General features: G+C 55.6%; 3 protein-coding genes across 3 annotated transcripts; all 3 read right to left on the bottom strand.

The window, feature by feature from the left end:
• Positions 1-597: 597 nt before the first annotated feature.
• On the bottom strand, positions 598-927 carry LOC142054056 (feather keratin-like). Its single transcript, XM_075086255.1, has one exon. It carries the CDS (start codon positions 904-906, stop codon positions 598-600), a length of 309 nt encoding a protein of 102 aa, XP_074942356.1. The 5' UTR covers positions 907-927.
• Positions 928-6,119: 5,192 nt separating this feature from the next.
• Positions 6,120-6,428, bottom strand: LOC142054055 (feather keratin-like). Its single transcript, XM_075086254.1, has one exon. It carries the CDS (start codon positions 6,426-6,428, stop codon positions 6,120-6,122), a length of 309 nt encoding a protein of 102 aa, XP_074942355.1.
• A 5,405-nt stretch (positions 6,429-11,833) lies between these two features.
• On the bottom strand, positions 11,834-12,142 carry LOC142054054 (feather keratin-like). The gene has a single exon (XM_075086252.1). It carries the CDS (start codon positions 12,140-12,142, stop codon positions 11,834-11,836), a length of 309 nt encoding a protein of 102 aa, XP_074942353.1.
• Positions 12,143-12,816: the final 674 nt, after the last annotated feature.

Raw genomic sequence — 12,816 nt, 5'->3', positions numbered from 1 at the left:
TAGGAGAGGCCTTGTGGCCCTTTCTCACTCACGGTGACGGCCTGTACAGACTTATCTTTGTGCCAGCTGGCACAATTCCTAGGACATGTGTTGTGACCCTTTTCCACCCACCCCAAAGGCAACTTGAGGCCTCGTTTTGTGCTGGGTCAGGTTGGAGGAGCCTTGGGTGAAGAAGGGAAGAGGAGGCATCTCAGGCTGGGATGAGGAGAACTTTATTGTTGGAAAAAAAGAGAGTGAAGAGGCAGGAGCACCGAGTGGAAGGGAAGCAGTCTGAGGTGCAGGTAGCGTAACCGTCAGCTGAGGTGCTGTGTGTGAGAGTCATTTTGCCAGAGAAGCAAGATTTTCGAGACACGTACACCGGAGGTCCCCGTTGGTCCTTAGCTTGTGAGCAAGTGATTGCATCGGTGAGTACAGGAGATAACAGAAGGGGCGATGCAAAAAAGGGAGTAGGACAAGACGAGGAGGTGTGTGGGTCATGTAGTCAGGCAGGCTGGGTTGGCCCCTTCCCTGCTTCCTTGCTTGGTGCCTTGAGAGGAGGAGCTGTGGAGGGCAGGTCCACGTGGCAGCAAGAGCCTGGAGGTGCCACGTGAGGGGCCCTTAGCAGGGGTAGCAGCCCCTTATGCCACCGTAGCAGCCCAGGCCTCCAAAGCCATAGCCGTAGCCAAAGCGGCCGGAGGAGATGGGCACTCCCTGGGAGCCGAGGATGTTGCCCACGGCAGCCGATGAGGAGGATCCAACAGCAGTGTTCTGTGGGAAGGAGCTGAGGATGGGTCCTGGCAGGGTGACCTGCACGGTGGAGGGCTGGATGACGACGTGGGAGTCCTCGCACTGCCTGACACAGGGCTCGTTGCAGCTGTTAGCCAGTGGGGTGGGTCCGCAGGGGCGGCAGAGGTCGTAGCAGGCCATGTGTGTGGTGTGGAGGGTCCCTGGAAGAGAGGGTGTTGACAAAGCGTAGGGGCATGGGGGTGCATGGGGCAATGTTGCAGGAAGGCGAGGGAGCGTGGAGTTGTGTTGTGTGGCTGTGGGTAGCGTCGCGGTGGGGAGGCGTCAGGGCTGCTGATGCAGGGGGAAGAGCGTGCTGGAAGAGCCGGATGAAGTGGGTCAGGAGAAGGAGGGGAAGGGGGTTCAGGCTCACCTTGTTGACGATGGAGGAGATGGTGTGAGGAGCGTGTGTGAGGGAGAGAGGTGCTGGGCCGGCTTTTATGCTGGTCCCTGAGGGGCGGGACAGCATTTGTGCATGATGGTGTTTTGCAGCATGTGGCTGTTACATGCCAGAGGCTGGGAGGTAATGAGGTGGGGTGTGGATTCCTTCCCGCAACGCTCCCTTTTCCTTTCCTCTCCTCCTGAGGACGTGTCCTCTTGACCCTGGCGGCAGCTTTTAAGTGAGAGTAGGTATTTGGGAGGATTTACGTGGAAGGTGCATGTCAGGGGATTTGACAGACATGACCAAAACATTGGAGAGTTGGAGTGTCGTCAGGGATGTCATGCCGTGGCACTTGTGTGATGTGGTTTGTGGGTGCGTTGTGAAGATGTGGCCCCATTTCTTTGGAAGCCTGGAAGTCTGGTTTCTGAGGTGTGCCGGGGGTAAGCCACTGCCCCTTCCATGGCATTTGCTCCGTGCCGGCCTTGCTGCCAGATGTCTAAGGTGTGTTGAGGCCTGGCATTTCCCATTTTGTGTGCTCTGTGTGTGCCTTGGTGCCCCTCTTGCTTGTGAGGTTGTAGATGTGTCAACTGTGTTTACATTGCAAGATTTTGGCAGTGTCCTGGGGTGTGCAGTGTGGCTTCTGTGAGAAGCTGCTAGAAGCTTCCCCAATGGCCGATAGAGCCAATGCCAACTGGCAGGTATCCATCCACCTGTAGCCCCTGCGGAAGACCGTGGTGAGGCAGGCTGTTGCCCTGCAGCCCATGGAGATTTACAGTGGAGCAGAGATGCACCTTCATCCCCTGGAGGCTTCCTACCGGAGCAGGTGCATGTCCAATGGAGTCTGTGACCCCGTGGGAATGCCGTGCTGGAGCAGGCTCCTAGCAGGACCTGTGGCCCCGTGCAGAGAGGAGCTCACACTGGAGCAGGTTTGCTGGCAAATCTTGTGACCCTGTGGGGGACCCACGCTGGAGCACTCTCTTCCTGGAGGTCTGAATCTCATGGAACGGATCCATAGCGAAGCGGTTTGTGAAGAACTTTACACTGTGGGAAGGATCCGCGTTGGAGAAATTCATGGAGGACTGTCTCCATGAGAGGGACCCTGTGCTGGAGCAGAGCAAGCGTGTGAGGAGTCCTCTCACTGAGGTCGTAGGAGCAGCAGAACCACCGTGTGATGAACTGACCACAACCCCCATTCCCCATCCCCCTGCGCTGCTCGGGGGAAGAGGTGGAGTAAATTAGGAGTAAAGTTAATCTTGGAAGAAGGGAGGGGTGGGGAAGGTGTTTTCTGATTTGTTTATATTTGTCATTACTCTACTCTGACTTTTAGCAAAAAACTACATTAATTTCGCCAAGTCAAGTCTGTTTTGCCCGTGATGCAGGAAGTTTCCTTCCCGCAAAGCTCCCTTTCCCTTTCCTCTCCTCCTGAGGACGTGTCCTCTTGACCCTGGCGGCAGCTTTTAAGCGAGAGTTAGTATTTGGTAGGAGTTGAATGGAAGGTGCTTGTCATCGCATTTGGAAGACATGACCAAAGCGTGGCGGAGGTTGGGTGTCATCAGTGAGGTCAAGTGATGGCACTTGTGTGATGTGGTTTGTGGGTGCGTTGTGAAGATGGGGCACCATTTCCTCACCGCCGTGGAAGGCTGGTCTGTTCTTTGAGGTGTGCCAGGCATGAGGTGCTGCCCCTTCCATGGCACTTGGTCTCTGCTGGCTATGATACCATGTCGCTAAGGCAGTCTTTAGGCGTGGCCTTACCCGTTGGGTTTGCTCTGTGAGTGTCTTGGTGGCCCTTCTGCTTGTGAGGTTGTAGCCATGTGGATTGCATTTTACCATGGTTTTAGCTGGGATCGAGTTAATATTCCTCACTGCAAGTCGCGTAGTGCGGTTCTTTGCGCTTACTATAAGAACAGCGTTGATAAGACGCTGATGTTTTAGTTGTTGCTAGGTAGTGGTTTTTCTAGTCAAGGACTTTTCTAGCCTCTCGTGCTCTGCTGGGTGCCCAAGAAGCCAAGAGGGGAGGGGGCATTGCCAGGATAGCTGATCCAAAGTGACCAAAGGAATATTCCATCTCATATGACATCATGCCCAGTCTGACTGGGGAAGATGGCCAGTTGCAGCTACAATCTCAGCTCGTGGACCTGCGGTGATGTTTGGTGGGTGGTATGCTTTGCATTACTTGGTCTTTGGTTTTTTCCCCCATCCTCCCAAGGTTTCACCTCTCTCTTTCTCTCTTGTTACTTTCCTTTGAATGATATTCTTTTATTACTATTACCATTACTGTCTTATTACAATTATTAAACTGTTCTTATCTGAACCCATGGGATTTCTTACTGTGTCTCTTCCAATTGTCTCCCTTCCCAGAGGTGACGGGGGGGAGTGAGCGAGCGGCTGTGTGGTGACCAGTTGCTGACTGGGGCTAAACCATGACAATTGCAAGGTTTTGGTAGTGGCCTGGGGGCTACAGGGTGGCTTCTGCGACAGCATACAGGACTCTTGCCCATGGCTGATAGACCCAGTGCCGCCTGGCTCTAAGAGGGATCCACTGCAGGCAAAGGCCGGCACAAGCAGTGACGGTGGTAGTGCTTCTGGGATAACATATTTGAAAAGTGGAAAAACTGCTGCGCAACAGGAGCCAGAGGAGAGGAGCGAGAATATGTGAGAGAAGCAACTCTACAGAGAGAAACAAAACAGCCGTACAGACCGGTTGTGTAGGGATGGATTCAGGAGGGCCAAGGTGTGGCTGGAGCTGAATTTGGTAAGGGATGCAAAGAATAACCAGAAGGGATTCTGTAAGTATGTCAACCAGTAAAGGAAGGTTAAAGAGAGCGTACCCCCCCAAAGAACAAGAATGGTGACCTAGTATCTATCAAGAGATGAGGAGAAGGCTGAGGTACTCAACAGATTTCTGCCTCAGTCTTCACTGGAAGAAGACTTCACTGAAGACTTCAGTCTTCGCTGCTCCATCTGGACTATATGGACCGCAGGATGGGGACCAGGGGGGTAAAGCCCCTCCCACTGTAAGGGGAGATCAGGTTTGTGACCACCTGAGGAACCTGAATGCGGCTTTGAAGCATTCCCACAAATCCTGTCACTGGATCCCACGGAGAAGAACTCAGCACCTCCCTCGCCCCTTTTCCTGCTCCGGAAGCTGGAGAGAGCAATGAGGTTCTCCCTCAGCCTCCTTTTCTCCAAAGTAGACAAGCCCATTGTCCTTAGCCGCCCCTCACAGGACGGGCCTTCCAGCCTGTCACCAGCTTTGTTGCCCTCCTCTGCATGTATTCAAGGTCTTTCACATCCTTCTGAAGTGGTGGGGCCCAGAACTGCACACAGGACTTGAGGGGAGGCCACAGCAATCCTGCGTACAGCGGGATAATCACCTCCTGCAGGAAGATGGGTGTGCTGTGTTTGATGCACCCCAGTGTAGGGTTTGCCCCCTTGGCTGCCAGGGCACACCGCTGACTCCCCTCGAGCCTGCTGTCAGCCAGCACCCACAGACCCCTTCCTGCAGGGCTGCTCTCCAGCCACTCCTCTCCCAGTCTGGCCTTGTGTCCAGTGTTACTCCATGCCAGGTGCAGAAGCCGGCATTTGCACTGGTTAAATTTCGTGCCAGCGATGGTTGCCCAATGCTCCAGTCTCTCTAGATCCCTCTGCAAGGCCTCTTGTCCCTCAGGAGAGCCAACAGCACCTCCCACTTTGGTACCATCAGCAAACTTGATAATGGTGCCTTCAACTCCTTCATCCAGTGCATTGATAAAGATCTTGAACAGAATTGGTCCTAGAATGGAGCCCTGAGGAACACCACTGGCGACGGGTTGCAGCCCATAAGTAACCGCATTCACTGTCCCCCGCTTTGAGCCTTGCTGTTGAGCCAGCCCTTCACCCAGCGCAGCGTCTACCTGCTCATCTCACAGTTGGCCAACTGGTGCAGAAGGATGCTATGAGGGGCGCGATCAGAAGCCCTACTAAAATCCTGAAACACTACATCCACGGCCTTCCCTTCGTCCCTGTAGACAAGAGAGCTTATAATAAGAGGATAGGAAATTAGTCAGGTGGGACCTTCACTTAGTGACCCATGTTGTCTGGTCCTGATGATTTTTCTGCCTGTCCTTTAAAGGCATTCATCAACATCCAGTGGGAGCTTCTCCATAATTTTTGCAGGTGCTGAGGCTAGACTAACGGGACTCGAGTTTCCTGGGTCTTCCCTCACACCTCTTTTTAGAAATTGGAATGAGGTTGTCTAGATCTGAGTCAGCAAGAACCTCCCTCGACTCCCAAGAGCTGCCCAACTTGATCAGAGGTGAGTGTCTTGAGGGTTGTTGACTGTGCGAGTAGTGCTTGCTGGTGAGGAAGAGGAGGTGAGGCAGGCAGGGTATCTGTGTTTTTGAGTGGGAGGGTGCTGGCATGCCTGTCAGGCAAGAGGCACTCCTGATATTGGCTGTGGTGGTACTATCCCTAGGGGAGGCCTTGTGACCCTAATCCTCCCACCCCGCTGCCTCTTCTGCATGGGGTTGGTGCTGGGTGAGGTTGGAGGAGTCTTGGAAGGAGAAGGAAGAGAAGACCTCACAGGTTGGGATGCAGGAGAACTTTATTGATGGAAAAATGAGTGAAGAGGCAGGAGCACCGAGTGGAAGGGAAGCAGTCTGAAGTGCGGGTAGCGTAACCGTCAGCTGAGGTGCTGTGTGTGAGAGTCATTTTGCCAGCGAAGCAAGATTTCGAGGTCCGTATTAGGAGTGGCACGCCAGAGGTTCCCGGTGGTCCTTAGCTTGTGAGCAAGTGATTGCATCGCTGAGTACTGGAGATAACAGAAGGGGTGATGCAAAGAGGGAAGTGGGAGAAGAGGAGGAGGTGCGTGGGCCGTGTGCCCAGGCAGGCTGGGTTGGCCCCTTCCCTGCTTCCTTGCTTGGTGCCTTGAAAGGAAGTGCTGTGGAGGGCAGGTCCACGTGGCAGCAAGAGCCTGGAGGTGCCACGTGAGGGGCCCTTAGCAGGGGTAGCAGCCCCTTATGCCACCGTAGCAGCCCAGGCCTCCAAAGCCATAGCCGTAGCCGAAGCGGCCGGAGGAGACGGGCACTCCCTGGGAGCCGAGGATGTTGCCCACGGCAGCCGATGAGGAGGATCCAACAGCAGTGTTCTGTGGGAAGGAGCTGAGGATGGGTCCTGGCAGGGTGACCTGCACGGTGGAGGGCTGGATGACGACGTGGGAGTCCTCGCACTGCCTGACACAGGGCTCGTTGCAGCTGTTAGCCAGCGGGGTGGGTCCGCAGGGGCGGCAGAGGTCGTAGCAGGCCATGTGTGTGGTGTGGAGGGTCCCTGGAAGAGAGGGTGTTGACAAAGCGTAGGGGCATGGGGGTGCGAGGGTCAATGTTGCAGGAGGGTGAGGGAGCATGGAGTTGTACTGTAGGGCTGTGGGGAGCGTGGCAGTGGGGAGGCATCAGGGCTGCTGAGGCTGGGGGCGCAGTATGCTGGAAGAGCCGGATGAGGTAGGTCAGGGGAAGAAGGGGAAGGGGGTTCAGACTCACCTTGTTGACGATGGAGGAGAGTGTGTGAGGGAGAGTGTGTGAGGGAGAGAGGTGCTGGGCCGGCTTTTATGCTGGTCCCTGAGGGGCGGGACAGACTTTGTGCATGACGGTGTTTTGCAGCAAGTGGCTGTTACATGCCAGAGGCTGGGAGGTAATGAGGTGGGGTGTGGATTCCTTCCCGCAACGCTCCCTTTTCCTTTCCTCTCCTCCTGAGGACGTGTCCTCTTGACCCTGGCGGCAGCTTTTAAGTGAGAGTAGGTATTTGGGAGGATTTACGTGGAAGGTGCATGTCAGGGGATTTGACAGACATGACCAAAACATTGGAGAGTTGGTGTGTCGTCAGGGATGTCATGTCATGGCACTTGTGTGATGTGGTTTGTGGATGCTTTGTGAAGAGGGCTCCCCATTTCTTTGGAAGCCTGGAAGTCTGGTTTCTGAGGTGTGCCGGGGGTAAGCCACTGCCCCTTCCATGGCATTTGCTCCGTGCCGGCCTTGCTGCCAGGTGACTAAGGTGTGTTTAGGCCTGGCGTTTCCCTTTTTGTGTGCTCTGTGTGTGCCTTGGTGCTCCTCTTGCTTGTGAGGTTGTAGATGTGTCAACTGTGTTTACATTGCAAGGTTTTGGCAGTGTCCTGGGGTGTGCAGTGTGGCTTCTGTGAGAAGCTGCTAGAAGCTTCCCCAATGGCCGATAGAGCCAATGCCAACTGGCAGGTATCCATCCACCTGTAGCCCCTGCGGAAGACCGTGGTGAGGCAGGCTGTTGCCCTGCAGCCCATGGAGATTTACAGTGGAGCAGAGATGCACCTTCATCCCCTGGAGGCTTCCTACCGGAGCAGGTGCATGTCCAATGGAGTCTGTGACCCTGTGGGAATGCCGTGCTGGAGCAGGCTCCTAGCAGGACCTGTGGCCCCGTGCAGAGAGGAGCTCACACTGGAGCAGGTTTGCTGGCAAAGCTTGTGACCCTGTGGGAGACCCACGCTGGAGCACTCTCTTCCTGGAGGTCTGAGTCTCATGGAACGGATCCATACCGAAGCGGTTTGTGAAGAACTGTACACTGTGGGAAGGATCCACGTTGGAGAAGTTAATTGAGGGCTGTCTTCATGAGAGGGACCCTGTGCTGGAGAAAGGGAAGCATGTGAGGTGTCCTCCCACTGAGGTAGTAGGAGCAGCAGAACCACCGTGTGATGAACTGACCACAACCCCCATTCCCCATCCCCCTGCGCTGCTCGGGGGAAGAGGTGGAGTAAATTAGGAGTAAAGTTAATCTTGGAAGAAGGGAGGGGTGGGGAAGGTGTTTTAGGTTTTGTTTATATTTGTCATTACTCTACTCTGACTTTTAGCAAAAAACTACATTAATTTCCCCAAGGCAAGTCTGTTTTGCCCGTGATGGTAATTGCTGAGTGATCGCTCCCTGTCCTTATGTTGACTCAGGAGCCTTTTGTCATCTTCATTCCAGTTGAGGAAAGGGAGTGACAGAGCATCTTGGTAGTCATCTGGTGTCCAGCCCCGGCCATCCCCGCACTGAGGCCCATCTTCAGAGCTGAGCAGGGTGACAGGCTTGTTCGTGGGGCCGGTGCTCGGTGCCCCATGCTGTGCCTCAGGGTCCCCACAGTGAGGAGGATGGTGAGCGCAGTGCAGAGGGGTGGTGACTTGGGGTCCCCTGTAGAGGTGGTGCATGGCCCCTGAGGCAGGGAGGATGGTGGCCTGGAGACCACGTGCACTGTGGGACCCTGCAGCGCAGAGGGGATGGTGGCGTGGGGATCCCCTGGCAGGGATCATCTGGGGACCCCATAGCAAGGTGAGGCCATGGGCTAGGGGCTCCCACGTAGGCGGAATGGGGACCGTGCAGCCAGGCGGAGAGTGCAACCCTAGTCCAGCATTGGGTCAGCTGAGGACCCCACAGCAAGGTGACCTGGGCACCTTGGTTGTCCAGGGTCCTGGCGCCAACTGGGGATGGGGACAGGAACACTGTGTGGGTGGTTCCTGGCTCCGCTTTGTGAGAGAAGATGGTGTGCCAAGGTCTGGAGGTGGTTGGGCTGGGGACAACAGCAAGGGGGGACCATGAAAGGGGACTCCGCCCACGTGTCCCTGGCACCCCACAGCATGGGCAAGATGGGCAGGGTGCCTTCTTGAGGTACATATTGATGACAATGTTTTAGTTATAAGATCAGGGCATTTTCCCTCCACCTGACCGCTTCAAGTGCCCCAGCTGCTTTTGCCTGAGGCCTTTGGTTCGGTTGTCAGCAGCATTTCTAGTCATTCAGCCCCTCATTCAGCCCCCGCCCCTCCCAGCAGCGGTTCTGGGGGCCGTTTGGTGAAGATGTTTGATTTCTTGTGCCCGACGTGTTGATTTTGGGGTCCTGACAGGAGCCTTCTGGAAACTTCCAGGATCTGCTGCAGCAGCTGGCGCCTGTCAGCCGCCGCCCGATTGGCAGGCTGTTAGGCACCCCCGGTGGGCAGGTTGTTAGCTGCGTCCTGATTGGCTGATGGCTGAGGGTGCTGAGGGAGCAGCTGGCTGTGGTGAGGGAAGGCTGCAGCGCGGGCGCCTGGCTGGTGAGCTCTGGGAGAGCTGGTGAGTCCCGTGAGAGGCCCAAGTATAGTGGGAGAGGCAGGCAGGCAGGGGATGCTTTCATGCCAAACCTTGAGGGGATGCTTCATGCCAAAGGCTTGCATGCCAAAGGCTTGCATGGCAAAGGGTTGAGGAAGCAGAATAGGCTGCCTAGCCTGGACTAGAAGAGTCCACTTGGAAGAGTCCACTTGGAAGGGACCTAGAGTGATCCTCTAGCCCAACTGCCTGACCACTTCAGGGCTGACCAAAAGTTAAAGCATGTTATTAAGGGCATTGTCCAAATGCCTCTTAAGCACTGACAGGCTTGCGGCATCGACCACCTCTCTAGGAAGCCTGTCTGAGTGTTTGACCACCCTCCCAGGAATGTTTGCTAATGTCAATTCCGAAAGTCCCCTGATGTGGCTTTGAAGCATTCCCATCATTCCTCTCACTGGGTGCCAGGGAGAAGAGCTCAGCACCTCCCCGTGCCCCTCTCCTCCTCAGGAAGCTGTAGAGAGCAATGGGGTCGCCCCTCAGCCTCCTGTTCTCCAAACAGAACCTCTGATGGAGGATGCGGGGAACTACTGGCCAGCCACCTGACCTCAGTACCGGGGACGATTATGGAGCAGTTCATCCTGAGTGCGCTCACCAGGCATGTGCAGGACAACCAGGGATCAGGCCCAGCCAGCATGGCTTCATGGAAGCAGCCTCTTGCTGGACCTACCTGATCTCTTTCTTGACCAGGTGACCCGCCCAGTGGATGAGGGAGAGGCTGTGGATGTTATCTACCTGCACTTTGTTGAGGCCTTTGACCCTGTCTCCCACAGCATCCTCCTAGAGCAGCTGGAGGCTCATGGCTTAGACAGGTGGTCTCTTCACTGGGTAAAAAAGTGTCTGGATGGCCGAGCCCAGAGAGTTGTGGTGAATGGAACTGAATCCAGTTGGCGTCCAGTCACGAGCAGGGTTCCCCAGGGCTCAGTGTTGGGGCCAGGCTTGTTTAATATCTTTATCAGTGATTTGGTTGAGAGGATTGCGTATGCCCTCAGTGAGTTTGCAGACGACACCAAGTTGGGCGGGAGTGTTGATCTGTTTGAGGGTGGGAAGGCTCTGCAGAGGATTCTGGACAGGCTGGATCAATGCGCCGAGGCCAACTGTATGAGCTTAACAAGGCCAAGTGCTGGGTCCTACACTTGCGTCACAAGAGCCGTATGAAATGCTCCAGGCTTGGGGAAGAGTGTCTGGAAAGCTGCGTGTCGGACAAGGCCCTGGGGGTGCTGGCTGACAGCCGTCTGAGCATGAGCCAGCAGTGTGGCCAGGTGACCAAGAAGGCCAACATAATCTGGGCTTGTGTCAGGAATAGTGTGTCCAGCAGGAGCAGGGCAGGGATTGTGCCCCTGTGCTCGGCACTGGTGAGGCCGCAACTCGAATGCTGGGCTCAGGTTTGGGCTCCGTGGGACAAGAAGGACCTTGAGGTGCTGGGGTTTGTCCAGAGAAGGGCAATGGAGCCAGGGAAGGGTCTGGAGAGCAAGCATGACAGGAAGGGGAAGTTAGGAAAAATGTATTACTGAAAGAGTGGTCAGGCATTGGAAGAGGCTGCCCAGAGAGGTGGTGGAGTCACCATCGCTGGAGGTGTTTAAAAAAAGTGTAGGCGTGGCACTTCAGGGCATGGTTTAGGAGGCCTGGGGGTGTTGGGTTGACAGTTGGAATTGGTGATCTTAGAGGTCTTTTCCAAACTTAATGATTCTATTCTAGAATTCCTTGAAGGGTTGCGCACCAGAGGCTTGTGATGAGTGGCAGGACAAGAGGCCCACGGCACAAGTGGAATTCCATGGGCGAAGAAGGCAAGCCTTCTTCAGTGTGAGGGTGGTCAAAGAGTGGAAGAGTTGCTGGAGTCTCCATCCTTAGAGATAGTGGACACGTGAGTGGCCATGGTCCTGGACGACCTACTCCAGCCAGCCCTTCTTGTAAAGTGCTTATGTCATATTCCAGCAGCCCCCAGGTGCCAGTCTGTGCTGTTGCTGGTTGTGGTGTTCGTAGGAGAGGCCTTGTGGCCCTTTCTCACTCACGGTGACGGCCTGTACAGACTTATCTTTGTGCCAGCTGGCACAATTCCTAGGACAGGTCTTGTGACCCTTTTCCACCCACCCCAAAGGCAACTTGAGGCCTGGTTTTGTGCTGGGTCAGGTTGGAGGAGCCTTGGGTGAAGAAGGGAAGAGGAGGCATCTCAGGCTGGGATGAGGAGAACTTTATTGTTGGAAAAAAAGAGAGTGAAGAGGCAGGAGCACCGAGTGGAAGGGAAGTGGTCTGAGGTGCAAGTAGATCGACCATCAGCCGTAGTGCCGTGTGTGAGAGACATTTTGCCAGAGAAGCAAGATTTTCGAGCCTTGCACACCGGAGGTCCCCGTTGGTCCTTACCTTGTGAGCAAGTGATTGCATCGGTGAGTACAGGAGATAACAGAAGGGGCGATGCAAAAAAGGGAGTAGGACAAGACGAGGAGGTGTGTGGGTCATGTAGTCAGGCAGGCTGGGTTGGCCCCTTCCCTGCTTCCTTGCTTGGTGCCTTGAGAGGAAGAGCTGTGGAGGGCAGGTCCACGTGGCAGCAAGAGCCTGGAGGTGCCACGTGAGGGGCCCTTAGCAGGGGTAGCAGCCCCTTATGCCACCGTAGCAGCCCAGGCCTCCAAAGCCATAGCCGTAGCCGAAGCGGCCGGAGGAGACGGGCACTCCCTGGGAGCCGAGGATGTTGCCCACGGCAGCCGATGAAGAGGATCCAACAGCAGTGTTCTGTGGGAAGGAGCTGAGGATGGGTCCTGGCAGGGTGACCTGCACGGTGGAGGGCTGGATGACGACGAGGGAGTCCTCGCACTGCCTGACACAGGGCTCGTTGCAGCTGTTAGCCAGTGGGGTGGGTCCGCAGGGGCGGCAGAGGTCGTAGCAGGCCATGTGTGTGGTGTGGAGGGTCCCTGGAAGAGAGGGTGTTGACAAAGCGTAGGGGCATGGGGGTGCATGGGGCAATGTTGCAGGAAGGCGAGGGAGCGTGGAGTTGTGTTGTGTGGCTGTGGGTAGCGTCGCGGTGGGGAGGCGTCAGGGCTGCTGATGCAGGGGGAAGAGCGTGCTGGAAGAGCCGGATGAAGTGGGTCAGGAGAAGGAGGGGAAGGGGGTTCAGGCTCACCTTGTTGACGATGGAGGAGATGGTGTGAGGAGCGTGTGTGAGGGAGAGAGGTGCTGGGCCGGCTTTTATGCTGGTCCCTGAGGGGCGGGACAGCATTTGTGCATGATGGTGTTTTGCAGCATGTGGCTGTTACATGCCAGAGGCTGGGAGGTAATGAGGTGGGGTGTGGATTCCTTCCCGCAACGCTCCCTTTTCCTTTCCTCTCCTCCTGAGGACGTGTCCTCTTGACCCTGGCGGCAGCTTTTAAGTGAGAGTAGGTATTTGGGAGGATTTACGTGGAAGGTGCATGTCAGGGGATTTGACAGACATGACCAAAACATTGGAGAGTTGGTGTGTCGTCAGGGATGTCATGTCATGGCACTTGTGTGATGTGGTTTGTGGATGCTTTGTGAAGAGGGCTCCCCATTTCTTTGGAAGCCTGGAAGTCTGGTTTCTGAGGTGTGCC

Source organism: Phalacrocorax aristotelis, chromosome 2 (genome assembly GCF_949628215.1).
Source record: "Phalacrocorax aristotelis chromosome 2, bGulAri2.1, whole genome shotgun sequence".
Classification (NCBI taxonomy): Eukaryota; Metazoa; Chordata; class Aves; order Suliformes; family Phalacrocoracidae; genus Phalacrocorax; species Phalacrocorax aristotelis.
This window is presented reverse-complemented; position numbering and strand designations above follow the sequence as displayed.